At 53.0% G+C, this 13,562-nt stretch overlaps 1 protein-coding gene across 1 annotated transcript in view; it reads right to left on the bottom strand.

The window, feature by feature from the left end:
• The window catches only part of LOC134342166 (protein cornichon homolog 2-like), a 43,793-nt gene extending 32,663 nt beyond the window's left edge, over positions 1–11,130 (bottom strand). The window contains exons 1-2 of the mRNA XM_063040141.1: positions 11,083–11,130; positions 9,512–9,624 (exon numbers count right to left, since the gene is read on the bottom strand). Of these exons, the coding sequence (XP_062896211.1) occupies positions 9,512–9,624; positions 11,083–11,130 (161 nt within the window). The remainder of the gene's footprint in view (positions 1–9,511; positions 9,625–11,082) is intronic.
• Positions 11,131–13,562: the final 2,432 nt, after the last annotated feature.

Raw genomic sequence — 13,562 nt, 5'->3', positions numbered from 1 at the left:
CCTCTGGAATCAGAGGGGAACATTGTCTCTGTGGTTACACAGAGCAGCCCCTGATAAATCCAGAATCCTTCAACAAGACCCACTATTCCCAATGAGAACAGGCGGGTCACACTGCCCTCTGGAAGGACAATGCGAAACCTAACTTCCAACGAAAATATGGTCCATCAACAAATATGTACGTCAGAGAGAAAACATTAATCTGTGATGTCCCTGACCCCAGGAGTGTGTGATGGGACGGTGTAGAGGGAGCTTCACTCTGTGTCTGACCCCGGGAGTGTGTGATGGGACGGTGTAGAGGGAGCTTCACTCTGTGTCTGACCCCGGGAGTGTGTGATGGGATAGTGTGGAGGGAGCTTCACTCTGTGTCTGACCCCGGGAGTGTGTGATAGGACGGTGTGGAGGGAGCTTCACTCTGTGTCTGACCCCGGGAGTATGTGATGGGACGTAATTGAGGGAGCTTCACTCTGTGTCTGACCCCAGGAGTGTGTGATGGGACGGTGTGGAGGGAGCTTCACTCTGTGTCTGACCCCGGGAGTGTGTGATGGGACAGTGTGGAGGGAGCTTCACTCTGTGTCTGACCCCGGGAGTGTGTGATGGGATAGTGTGGAAGGAGCTTCACTCTGTCTGACCCTGGGAGTGTGTGAAGGGACGGTGTAGAGGGAGATTCACTCTGTGTCTGACCCCGGGAGTGTGTGATGGGACAGTGTGGAGGGAGCTTCACTCTGTGTCTGACCGTGGGAGTGTGTGATGGGATGGTGTAGAGGGAGATTCACTCTGTGTCTGACCCCGGGAGTGTGTGATGGGATGGTGTGGAGGGAGATTCACTCTGTGTCTGACCGTGGGAGTGTGTGATGGGATGGTGTAGAGGGAGATTCACTCTGTGTCTGACCCCGGGAGTGTGTGATGGGATAGTGTGGAGGGAGTTTCACTCTGTGTCTGACCCCGGGAGTGTGTGATGGGACAGTGTAGAGGGAGCATCACTCTGTGTCTGACCCTGGGAGTGTGTGATGGGGTGGTGTGGAGGGAGCTTCACTCTGTGTCTGACCCCGGGAGTGTGTGATGGGATGGTGTGGAGGGAGATTCACTCTGTGTCTGACCGTGGGAGTGTGTGATGGGATGGTGTAGAGGGAGATTCACTCTGTGTCTGACCCCGGGAGTGTGTGATGGGATAGTGTGGAGGGAGTTTCACTCTGTGTCTGACCCCGCGAGTGTGTGATGGGACAGTGTAGAGGGAGCATCACTCTGTGTCTGACCCTGGGAGTGTGTGATGGGGTGGTGTGGAGGGAGCTTCACTCTGTGTCTGACCCTTTTTTTTTAACAAAATTCTTCATTACAAATATCGGTGCTATACAATATGTACAAAAACAGTGACTAACACAGTTACTTCACTACTAACAGACAATACATGTTAAACCAGTATATTACCATCTCTATCAATGATGGCAATTACACCCCGCGGGCCCAACGGTCCCGGAACACCTCTCTGGTCGCCATGGACTGCGCGTATTCCTTTTCAATATTCACCCGAGCACGAACATACCCCCTAAACATTGCCAGGCAGTCTGCCTGGGGAGAACCTCCTGCCACCCTTTTCCAGGAGCCACTGATGGCAATTTTCGCCAGTCCCAGGAGCAAGTTGACAAGGACATCTTCGTCCCTCTGTGCCCCCCTCCTTACTGGATGACCATATATAAATAGGGTGGGACTGAAATGCAACCAGAAGGCGAGAAGCAGCCCACACAAATATGCAAAAAGGGGCTGCAGTCTCGCACACTCCGTGTACATATGGAACACGGTCTCCTCCAGCCCGCAGAAGTGACATGTGGCCAGGTTATCCGTGTACAAACTAAAGAACTTATTGCAGGGCACCGCTCTGTGCAGCACCCTCCAGCCGAGATCCCCAAGGTGCATGGGAAGGACTCCCTCGTAAAGGGACTTCCATTGGGGACCCCCCCTCACCCCCAGGTGGAAAGACAGACCACCATGGCGTGTCGGGACGGTGGACAAGGGCCAGGAAGTGGAGGGTGTGGAGCAGCAGCCCATACAGATACCTCCTGCTTGCATCCCTGAACGGGATTGTGGGTGTCGAGGAGAGATGGCTCAAGTTGTGTGGACTCGGCTCTCGGGTAAGGCTGCGGGGCCTGGGCCCGACGAGCAGCTCAGCCTGAGTTGTTCCACACACCTGAGCCGTACCGACATCCGTTGAGGCAGGGCAAGGGTCAGCCAGGACCCCGCCCTCTGCCAGAGGAGGGGATTCCCGGCCTGAGGCAACCATGTTCCAGACTCTCAGTAGGTCCTGATAGAAGCCGGGCAGCCTCTGCAAAGCAGCACGGCCGATGCCCGCCGGTGGTAGCTGCATATCTTCGTGAAGACAGCAGCCCCTCCGGAGGAAGAAAGTCGCCAACACGTGCCACCTGGGAGGGTGCTTGGTGTACAGGAATCTCTGTAGAGTCCTGAGGCACAGAGCCGCCAGTCGCGTACATACACACACCAGCCACTGTCCGCTCTCTCCTACTGGGAGACTCAGAACCACTGCAGAGACCCAGTGTTTCCTGTTGCCCCAGAAGGAGTCCACTAACTTCCTCTGCATTCTCGTGACAAAGGGGGCAGGTGGTGCCAAGTTGACCATCCGGTACCACAACATGGAGGCCACCTGCTGGTTTATGACCACCACCCTGCCTCGATGGGAAAGCACCCTGAGAAGGCCTGACCAGCGCCCCAGCCGGGCCACGACCTTTGTCTCCAGGTCCTGCCAGCTCGCCAGCCAGGTCTCCCCAAAAGGACTCAGGTAGACTCCCAGATAGAGAAGACGTCTGGTGCTCCGCTCAAAAGCTCTCATCTCCTCCGGCAGGGAGTCCACCTGCCACTGGCCTACTAAGAGTCCGGAACATTTCGTCCAGTTGATCCTGGCGGAGGACGCCGCCGAGAAAACATCTTGGCACTCGTGCATCCTCCACTGGTCACAGGGATCTGTCGTCATGAGGAGTACGTCATCAGCGTAGGCCAAGAGGACGACCTCCATGTCCGGTTCACGCAGAACCAGACCCGTCGGCCTTCGTCGAAGAAGGCTGAGGAATGGCTCGACACAGATCGCATACAGTTGATCAGACATGGGGCACCCTTGACGCACTCCTCTTCGGAAGGGAATAGGCGCTGTCAGTGATCCATTAATCTTAACTAGGCACTCTGCGGCAGAGTACAGGAGCCCAACTCGGGCCACAAAATGTGGTCCGAGCCCAAAAGCCTGCAGGGTGCCCACCAGGAAACTGTGGTCTACCCGGTCAAAAGTCTTCTCCTGGTCAAGAGAAAGAAACGCTGCCGGGGACCCAGACTCCCGGAGCAGGTGAATCAGGTCCCGCACTAGGCGGACATTGTCCTGGATGGAGCGGCCTGGGACTGTGTAAGATTGGTCAGGATGGATCACCTGTCTCAGTACTGAACCACGACGGTGTCATGGTCCGGTCCATGAAGTCCGTATTCCAGTTCACAGTCGGGTCCATCAACCCTTGCTCCAGGTTTTCCTGTCTACACTGTTTCTGTTCTTGTTGAGCTCTAATTGAGGCAGCTGATGCTCGTTGCGGCTGGCTGCATAAATACCTTCGGAGACCAGGGCATGGCTGCTGGATTGTTCTTGTCCTTACTCCTTGTATCCCTTCTGCTTTCTGTTTCCTCGCCTGAAGCCCTGCCTTGTCTTGCCGGTAACTCTCGGCTCACCTGAAGTTCTCGTTTCACCTGCATTGCCTGAAGCCTTGTCTTGTCTTGCTGTCTTGTCCTGGAGCCACCCCACACCTAGCTCCCTTCCTGTCCCTGGCCTCCGCCGGGTAAGTCAGGTTGTCTTGCCATTACCCTGCGGCTGGTTCTGTCCCTTCCTGTCCCTTGTCTCCGTCGGGTAAACCACGCCGTATTGTTGTTACCTATGGTTGGTTCTGTCCCTTCCTGTCCCTTGTCTCCATTGGGTAAGCCAGGCCATCTTGCTGTTACCTATGGTTGGTTCTGTCCCTTCCTAACCCTTGCCTTCGTCGGGTGGTGATCCACGCCCTGCCCAGGAGTAGCCTCCAGCCTTCAGTCTCCAGCCAAGCCTCTAGCCTCTAGCCTCAAGCCTGAAGACTCCAGCCTCCTGCCTCCTGCCAAGCCTCACCTCAAGTCTCCAGCCTCCTGCCTCCTGCCAAGTCTCGTCCTTGCCTAGTTCTGGGGTTTGAGCCAGAGGCAAGACCCAGGGTCTGGCTCAGAGTCCAAGCCCGGGCTCCTAGCTCTCTTGTCCGGTCCTGTTCCAGGTTCCCGGTTTTCCTGTCCATGTCCTTGCCCTCACCCTGTATCCTAGTCCTGTCCCTAGTACTTCAGTGTCTGTGTCTTGCACTCGGGTCCATTCCTAGCAACTGCCTTATGACAAACGGTTGGCCATTGCCCGGGCGAAGATCTTGTAGTCCGCGCACAAGAGAGAGACCGGCCGCCTGTTCTTTCGCAGGTGGAGGTCTCCCTTCTTGGGCATTAGGACCACAACAGCTCTCCGCCATGAGAGGGGCATTTCCCTGGTGGCTAGGCTCTCCCCTAGGACAAGGCTGTAATCAACCCCTAGCACATCCCAGAAAGCCTGATAAAACTCTACACTCAGTCCATCCAAGCCAGGGGACTTGCCCCTCCGGAGTTGCCGAAGGGCAGTGGACAGTTCCTCCTGAGTCAGGGGGGCGTCCAGGTGCACCGCGTCCTCTGGGCTGACCTTAGGTAAATCTTTCCAGATCTCATTGCACGCCTCTGCATTTGACCGATCTGGCGAGAATAAGGACCGATAGAATGAACGGACGTCGTTGTTAATTCCTTCGGGGTCCGTGATGGAGGAGCCATCGGCAGCCAGCAACTCCACTAGCTGCTTCTGAACTCCCCACCACTTCTCCAACGAGTAGAAGGGTGAGCCACGGTCCCAATCCTGCAGCATTTAGATCCTTGACCTCACGTACGCACCTTGGGACTGCTGGAGCTGCAGATTCCTTAGCGCGTCCTTCTTCTCCTGGTATTCCTGCCATAGCTGTTGGTCTCCAGCGGTCGGACCAAGACGGGACTCCAGGTCAAGCAATGCTCTCTCAAGCCACTCAATCTCAATGTCAACCCCCTAGTGTACTCCCGACATAAAAACCGGATGTGGGCTTTGCCTACATCCCACCACAGCCGGAGGGAGCAGAACTCTCACCGTCTCTCCCTCCAGGTGACTCAGAACGCTCGGAATGAATCCCAGATGGGTCTGTCTTCCAGCAGCTGGTTGTTGAAATGCCAATACCCGGATCCCACCCGAGGGTGCAGTGGAATAAATTCCATCAGGTGATGATCTGAGCACCACACTGGTCGCATGGAGGACGCCGATACGCGGGAGACGTAGGCCCGAGAGATAGACATGTGGTCTATCCGGGAACCTCCCTCTCTAGCCCTTCTCGAGAAGGCGCTGGAGTCGGGGTGAAGATTCCGCCAGCGGTCCACCAAGTCAAAGGAGCCGACTAGCTCCTTTAACTTTTTTGCCGATGCTGGGTCACGTTGGAGGCCCGAGCGGTCCTCCACCTCGAGGGTACAATTGAAGTCTCCCCCGAGGATGATGCAGTCCCCAGGATTGATGGAACTCAGCAGAGAGGACAGCTGACAGAATAGACGCGTCTGTATCACACCGCGCCTCGGAGCATACACATTGATAAAATGCAAAGGTACGCCATCCAGGCGCACAGCCAGGTGGAACAGACGGCCGGGCACAACGCCTTGGACCCTTACGATTTCTGGCTGGAAGGTCGGGGCCAACAGGATCGCCACCCCGCTAGAGTTGGAGCTGAGGACTGAGAGCTTGTTATGCCTGCGAAGAGGACCCCTGCTGCCGTTTACATTTAGACTCGATATGGTAAGTCTCATGTCGGGAGCACACTAGGCCTCAGCACCAGTACCCTCCCCGCTGAGAGCGGAGGCGCCCTCAACCACACTATCCCGAAGATAGCCAAGAATATTTTTTGCTTTCCGGGCCCGACTGGTACCATCGCTACGCTGTGACCCACCATCCCCCGTAGGAGCGAGGCTGTTTCTCCCTCTGATGTCCCTTACCAGGTCATCCCTGAAGGATTTCAGCTACCGCCTGTCGTTCCCCGACACCGCATTCCCCTTCCCCTTCCCCTTCCCCTTCCCCTTCCCCTTCCGTCTGAGGATGACTCTCAGGGACCACCAGCCTCGGCATGCTAGACCAGCGAAGCGCGGCTAGTTTAGGCCGATGCTTTGCACCCTCAGAGGTGAGAATGAAATCTCTGATTTCCTCCACCGGTATCAGTGGGGATTTCTCAGGAGGGGTGAGGATGTCCAATGTCTCGCTATCAAAGCAGTCTCCCTCCAACCCGTCACTGCAAATAGATGCCCCATCTTTCTCCTCGTGTGTTCTAATAGACGGCCGCACTTGTGACCCACACTGCGCAGCGGGTACCTCACTCATACCTGCTCGCTCCACCGTCGCATCAGTCTCATCCACATTTGCGACAGTGGAGGGATAATCCCCAGGGACTCACTGCAAGCCATTATTTGATGGGGTCGGCGTGCATAGAATATCGTCCTCCCCAGGGGGCAGGTATGAAGGGGAACCCGGCACCTTTGGTCCAGGGGATTCACAGGCAGCCTGATACTGAGAATGAGAGAGCTTTGTCTCGTCTCTTCTTACACTATTCGATACACTTGCCTCCAGGGAGGCGCTTACTACTAAGTCCTGGGTGGAGGCCTCCAGGGCTGTCTCATTTGTGCAAACAGGGCTATCACAAGCTTTCTGCACAACCACACCATCTACCCCAGGACTGGTGGCTGCATCTGGGGACTCAGGTTTGGAACCAACATACGCCCGGATTCCCACCCCTTCCTGGGACTCCCCCGCATCTACATCCCCTGCCCTCTTGCGGGAACGTTCCCTTCTCCTCTTCACACCGGAGGAGCACACAGGAGCAGGCTTCACCGATGGGGCGGCGCTCTCTGTTTCCGTCACCCCGTCTGCTTGCGCACTTCCCCGAGCCTCCCGCTCCACTTCAGGGGAAATGGGCGTGAGCTCTGCGGTCTCGGGGGCCGACTTCTTAGGGTGTTTGAACTTCTTCCTCACTTTCTTACTCTGCACAGGCTCCACCCCGTCCCCCACCTGAATCTCCCTGCACATAGTCTCAAGATCTCCCGCCTGAACCACAGGGGCAGGAGCAGGGACTGAAACAGACGTAGGAATAAGGACAGGGGTAGAGGCAGGAGCAGGGGCAGGCGAGGGACTGAAATAGACGTAGGAATAGGGACAGGGGTAGGGGCAGGAGCAGGGGCAGGCGAGGGACTGAAATAGATGTAGGAATAAGGACAGGGGTAGGGGCAGGAGCAGGGGCAGGCGCAGGAATATGATCAGGGGCAGAGGTAGCTGGGGCACTGGTGCCTGAAGTGGGTTCCCTAGGGTTCCGGGTGTTAGGACAGTCCCTCCGAAAGTGCCCCACCTCCCTGCACGCATGGCACCGTGGGCGCTCAGAACCCCAATACACCTGATAGTCTGCCCCCTCATGCCGGACTGTAAACCGGCCCTCAACGTTGTCCTCCCGTTCCAGCTGTATGAACACCTGACACCGGAACAAGATTACGGTGCGGAGGGTGCGTCTCTTAAAGTTGTGCCTGATGGCAGTTATCTCCGACTTTACTTGTCCCAAGCAGGCTAGTGCGGGAAGCAGGTCCTCGTTGGGGATGAAAGGTTTAATGTGACCGAGGACGATGCGTTACGTGGAGGCCGTCACCAGCTCCATCTGTAAAAAGATGTTTCCACAGTGATCCCCCTACTGAGAGCCTGATGCACCAACTCATCATTCCTCAGATAAAACTCTGCCTTCCCAAACTCTCTTCCGGTGGCCAAAATAACATCCTTTCCCACCCGGTCCTCCATGGCCTCGGCACACTTTTCCAGAGTAGTTCCAGGATGCAAAATACATTGCACCCCGTGTTTTACATTCACCGACCAAAACAGGGCATTGCCCGAGGCTGGAGAGGCAGCTGCCTTTGCATAACTCCCCGAAGGCCTGCAACTCCCTGGAGACCGGTCCGGCATGCTGGCGCTATCTCCGAATCGAGAAATACACGACAGTGCCGGTTATAAAGTCCTGCAGCGAGTCGAGTAACTGGCCGGAAAAGTTTGTCCTCGACAGTACCTTGCTGGCTCGGCACCAGAAATTCCAGCGCCAGGAAAGGCCCCGTCGGTCCTGCAGAGCTCCCAGGCCGTGAGAGGTCGAGACCTCTCAACAGATGCTCCGGCCCCTACACCGAACAAGAATCATGACGATAAAGGTGGAAAGACGTTGTCCCGATGTTAGTGGGGGAACAACGGCATTTGTCTCCGGTTTTTGGAGCGAAACGGCTTCCTGGCGAGTTGCCAGCGGCCGCAGCTGGGTGCTACACAGTTAGCAGCCGCCAACAAACCGACTACAAACTGGCGGAAAAACTCCAAATGAAGCTTCCACACTAAAACAGCCTCTCACTCACATGTCCAAGAGACAATTCGAATCATGTCCAATGTATCTCACGACCTTAATACAGCAGTTTTTCCTCGATTTCTACCAGCTGAATCAGAACAGCCCGATGCTATGTCTGACGCTGGGAGTGTGTGATGGGACAGTGTGGAGGGAGATTCACTCTGTGTCTGACCCCGGGAGTGTGTGATGGGACAGTGTGGAGGGAGATTCACTCTGTGTCTGACCCCGGGAGTGTGTGATGGGACGGTGTGGAGGGAGATTCACTCTGTGTCTGACCCCGGGAGTGTGTGATGGGACAGTGTGGAGGGAGCTTCACTCTGTGTCTGATCCCGGGAGTGTTTGATGAGACGGTGTGGAGGGAGCTTTACTCTGTGTCTGACTCCGTGAGTGTGTGATGGGACGGTGTGGAGGGAGCTTCACTCTGTCTGACCCCGGGAAGGTGTGATGGGACATTGTAGAGGGAGCTTCACTCTGTGTCTGACCCTGGGCGTGTGTGATGGGACAGTGTGGAGGGAGATTCACTCTGTGTCTGACCCCGGGAGTGTGTGATGGGACAGTGTGGAGAAAGCTTCACTCTGTGTCTGACCCCGGGAGAGTGTGATGGGACAGTGTGGAGAGAGATTCACTCTGTGTCTGACCGTGGGAGTGTGTGATGGGACAGTGTGGAGGGAGCTTCACTCTGTGTCTGACCCCGGGAGTGTGTGATGGGACGGCGTGCAGAAAGATTCACTCTGTGTCTGACCCCGGGAGTGTGTGAAGGGACGGTGTGGAGGGAGTTTCACTCTGTGCCTGAGCCCGGGAGTGTGTGATGGGACGGTGTGGAGGGAGATTCACTCTGTGTCTGACCCCGGGAGTGTGTGATGGGACGGTGTGGAGGGAGATTCACTCTGTGTCTGACCCCGGGAGTGTGTGATGGGACGGTGTGGAGGATCTGGATCTGAAATCCCTCAGTCCTGGTGTCGGTGAGTTTTTGGGACAACTGCCCCAGGAAGTTGTGAGCACGTCCCGCAGCAGACACTCACCTCCAGAGATGGTAGAACAGTAGAGGAATGTTCAGTCCCAGGGTCACCCACTCTCCCGCACAGGTGAACATGACACAGAACAGGCCGTGGATGGAATATTCCGGTAGAACGAGCTGAAACGCGAAGGCAGACAGAGCAGACAGCAATCAGTGCTGACTTCAAAGTTCAACGTACATTTATTATCAGAGTTCAAACAGTTCCCCCTCTAACAAGAGTATAGCGAGGCCAGTTTTCTGCTCCAGGTGTCAGATGTGAGATGTCCTGGAGACTCCCAGCCTCCCTGACGGCCACATCTACACCACGTGCATCGAGCTGCAGCTCCTCAGAGACCGAGTCAGGGAACTGGAGTTGTAGCTCGATGATCTTCGGTTTGTTTGGAATAGTGAGGATGTGACAGACAGGAGCTACAGGCAGTTCGTCACAGGAGACAGCTGAGTGGGTGAAGATGAGGAGAGGGAAGGGCAAGAGTGAGATACTGGAGAGTACCCCTGTGGCCGTCCCCCTTAACAGTAAGTACTCCATTTTGAGTGCTGTTGGTGGGGGTGTGGTCCCACCTGGGGGAAGCAACAGTGCCTCTGGCTCAGAGTCTGGCCCTGTGGCTCAGAAGGGTAGGGAAAGGGAGAGATGGTAGCAGTGATAGGGACCTCTATCAGGGAGTCAGACAGGCGATCCTGTGGGCAAGGAAGTAGAAACACAGATGGTAGTTTGCCTCCCAGGTGCCAGGGTTCGTGATGTTTCAGAGCGTCTCCACAATATCCTGAAATGGGAGGGTGAGCAGCCAGAGATCGTGGTACATATTGGTACCAACGATAGAGGTAGAAAACGGGTGGAGGTCCTGAAAGCAGAATACAGGGAGATAGGAAGCAAGCTGAGAAGCAGGACCACAAAGGTAATAATCTTGGGAATGTTGTGGTGAGAATCGAACCCGGGTCACTGGTACTGTAAAACATTGTGTTAACCACTACACTACCGTGCGATGGGAATCGAACCCAGGTCACTGGTACTGTAAAACATTGTGTTAACCACTACACTACCGTGCGATGGGAATCGAACCCGGGTCACTGGGACTGTAAAACATTGTGCTAACCACTACACTACCGTGTGATGGGAATCGAACCCGGGTCACTGGTACTGTAAAACGTTGTGTTAACCACTACACTACCATATGATGGGAATCGAACCCGGGTCACTGGTACTGTAAAACGTTGTGTTAACCACTACACTACTGTGTCCTTGAGCACCCCTCAGGATGAACACACAGAGTTTCCACACGGATGAATCTTAAAAGTCAGTTCCATTCCTGTACTGAGTGTAACTCCACCACACAGCGGGGGACGGATAATTGTCCCTTACTAGTTTTCTGGGCAATCACGGGAAACAAATTATCGAGCTATTTGTTGCATGGCTTGACAAGCAACAGAGAGAAGGTGGTTGAAACTCTGAACTAAAATGAGATGTGCTGCAAATACTCAGCAGTTCAGTCAGCATCTGTGGAGAGTGAATCTACAGTGTTCCAGACCGATCATCATCATCGTCGTGTGCCGTGTTGTATGACGTGAGCGATCAGTTACTGTTCCAGACTGATCATCATCATCGTCGTGTGCCGTGTTGTATGACATGAGCGATCAGAATTACTGTTCCAGACCGATCATCGTCATCATGTGTCGTGTTGTATGACGTGAGCGATCACGGTCTTCCATCTGTCGTTCATCTGAGTTGTAATGAGTCCTTCAAAACTGATCCCCTCTATTCACCATGCGAATGGTCACAACATCATTTTATCGAGAAAATTATATCACTCATTTCCTCCTTCAGGCAGATCCAGAAAATATATTCATATTTATTTAAATGTGGCAGGTGGAAGTTTGCTGTTAGCAAATTACAGAAATAACTGTATTTAAAGTACTCCAGTGGCCTTTTGGGACATTGAGGTCAGCAATACAACAAATTCTTTCTACAGTTCTGTGCAAAGGACTTAGGCACATAAATATATCGCTCGGTTGCCTGGGACTTTTGCACAGACCTGTATTTGTCAACGTGGAGCGGAGAGCCAGTTTGTAAATCTGGTGGGAACAAATGATGTTAGACAGAGGCTGCGGAGTACACGGTCTACAAAACGCACCCTGGTTAACTCTCCCGAACCCGCCACCTCTCCCACCGAGAGCATCGTCCCCAGGTTCCCCTCACAGGCCCCGTCTCGGAAACGTATCACCGTTCCTTCGCGTTCACTCCATCTAAGGCCCGGAACTCCCTCCCCACGGGAGCCCATTGACGTTGAAAGGTGGGAGACCAGGAAAGGAAGAAACCACGACAGTGAGGATCTCATCAGGTGCCTCCTCTCTGCGGACCCTGTCTACACCTCTGGCCAGCCGAACCCCACCCCAGACATTCTCTCTTGTCCCCTCCCCAGTCTGTGCTGAACACAATGCTGATTTAAATTAGGTCCCTTGAAGTCCTCTCCCTCCACGTGCTGCTCGCTGGATGAGACATTGGCTTTGTGGGAGAAGCCAGGGAGTGGTGGCAGATGGTTGTCTCTCTGACTGGAGGCCTGTGACTAGTGGAGTGCCAGAGTGCTGGGTCTGTTGTTGTTTGTCATCTGTATCAACGATCTGGATGATAATGTGGTCAACTGGATCAGCAAGTTTGAGGATGACACAGAACATGTCGTGGACAGCAAGGAAGGCAGGGGGATCTGGACCAGCTGGAAAAATGGACTGAAAGTTGGCAGATAGAATTATTTTTCTTTTTCAATCTCTTTATTAGTTTCATAAAAATAAACATAACATGGTAATGGTACAAAGTTATTAGGAATACATTGATATAATTGGCATAAGTGATTATAAAGTCAGTTGACACTTAAATGGTAAAATTCCCAATCATATAGGATACAAATGAACAATATAAAACAAAGAAAAATATCTAAAAAAAACATGAAAATGGAAAAGAAAATTATAATCCCCCCCCAAAAAAAACTAATCTAAACAGAATTAATCAACTAAACTAAAAAAAAAGACATGGTAACATCATTAAAAAAAAGAGAAAAAAGAAAACCTTAGTGTGGACGACTCCGTTCCTCTTAACCAATATTACAAAGAAATAAAATAAGTTTGGAAAAGGTCAAATTACGTCATATGAAAATGTTGAATAAATTGCCTCCAAGTCTTTTCAAAGTTAATAGAGGGATCATAAACAACACTTCTAATTTTTTCCAAATTTAAACACAGCATAGTTTGAGAAAACCAATGAAATGTGGTAGGAGGAGTAATCTCTTTCCAATTTAGCAAAATGGATCTTCTAGCCATTAGAGTAAGAAATGCAATCATCTAACAAGCTGAAGAGGTTAAATGATTTGATTTTATCATTGGTAACTCAAAAATAGCAGTAATTAGGTAAGTCTATATTCAAAAGGCAGATGGAATTCAATGCAGACAAGTGTGAGGTGTTGCACTTTGGTAGGACCAACCAGGGTGGGTCTTACACAGTGAGGGGTCAGGCACTGAGGAGTGTGGTGGAACAAAGGGATGTGGGAATACAGGTCCATAATTCATTGAAAGTGGTGTCACAGGTAGGTAGAGTCATAAAGGCACATTGACCTTCATAAATCAAAGTATTGAGTACAGGAGATGGGATGTTATGTTGAAGTTGTGTAAGACGTTGGTGAGGTCTAATTTGGTGTACAGTGTGCAGTTTTGATCACCTACCTTCAGAAAAGAAGTAAATAAGGTTAAAGAGTACGGAGGAAATTGACAAGGATGTTGCCGGGACTGGAAAACCTGAGTTACCAGGAAAGTTTGAATAAATTTGGACTTTATTCCTCGGAAGGTGGAAGATTGAGAGAAGACTTGACAAAGGAGCAGATAAGGGTTTCTCTACTGAGGTTGGGTGGGACTACAACTAGAGGTCATGGGTTAAGGGTGAAAGGCGAAACGTTTAAGGGGAACGTGAGGGGAAACGTGAGGGTGGTGAGAGTGTGGAACGAGCTGCCAGCACAAGTGGTGGAAAAGTTTGGTCAGGCATGGGGATGGTAGGGGCATGGAGGGCTATGGTCCCG

Source organism: Mobula hypostoma, unplaced genomic scaffold, assembly GCF_963921235.1.
Source record: "Mobula hypostoma unplaced genomic scaffold, sMobHyp1.1 scaffold_189, whole genome shotgun sequence".
Lineage (NCBI taxonomy): Eukaryota > Metazoa > Chordata > Chondrichthyes > Myliobatiformes > Myliobatidae > Mobula > Mobula hypostoma.
The sequence above is the reverse complement of the archived record's forward strand: the minus strand, read 5'-3'. Positions and strand labels throughout refer to the sequence as shown.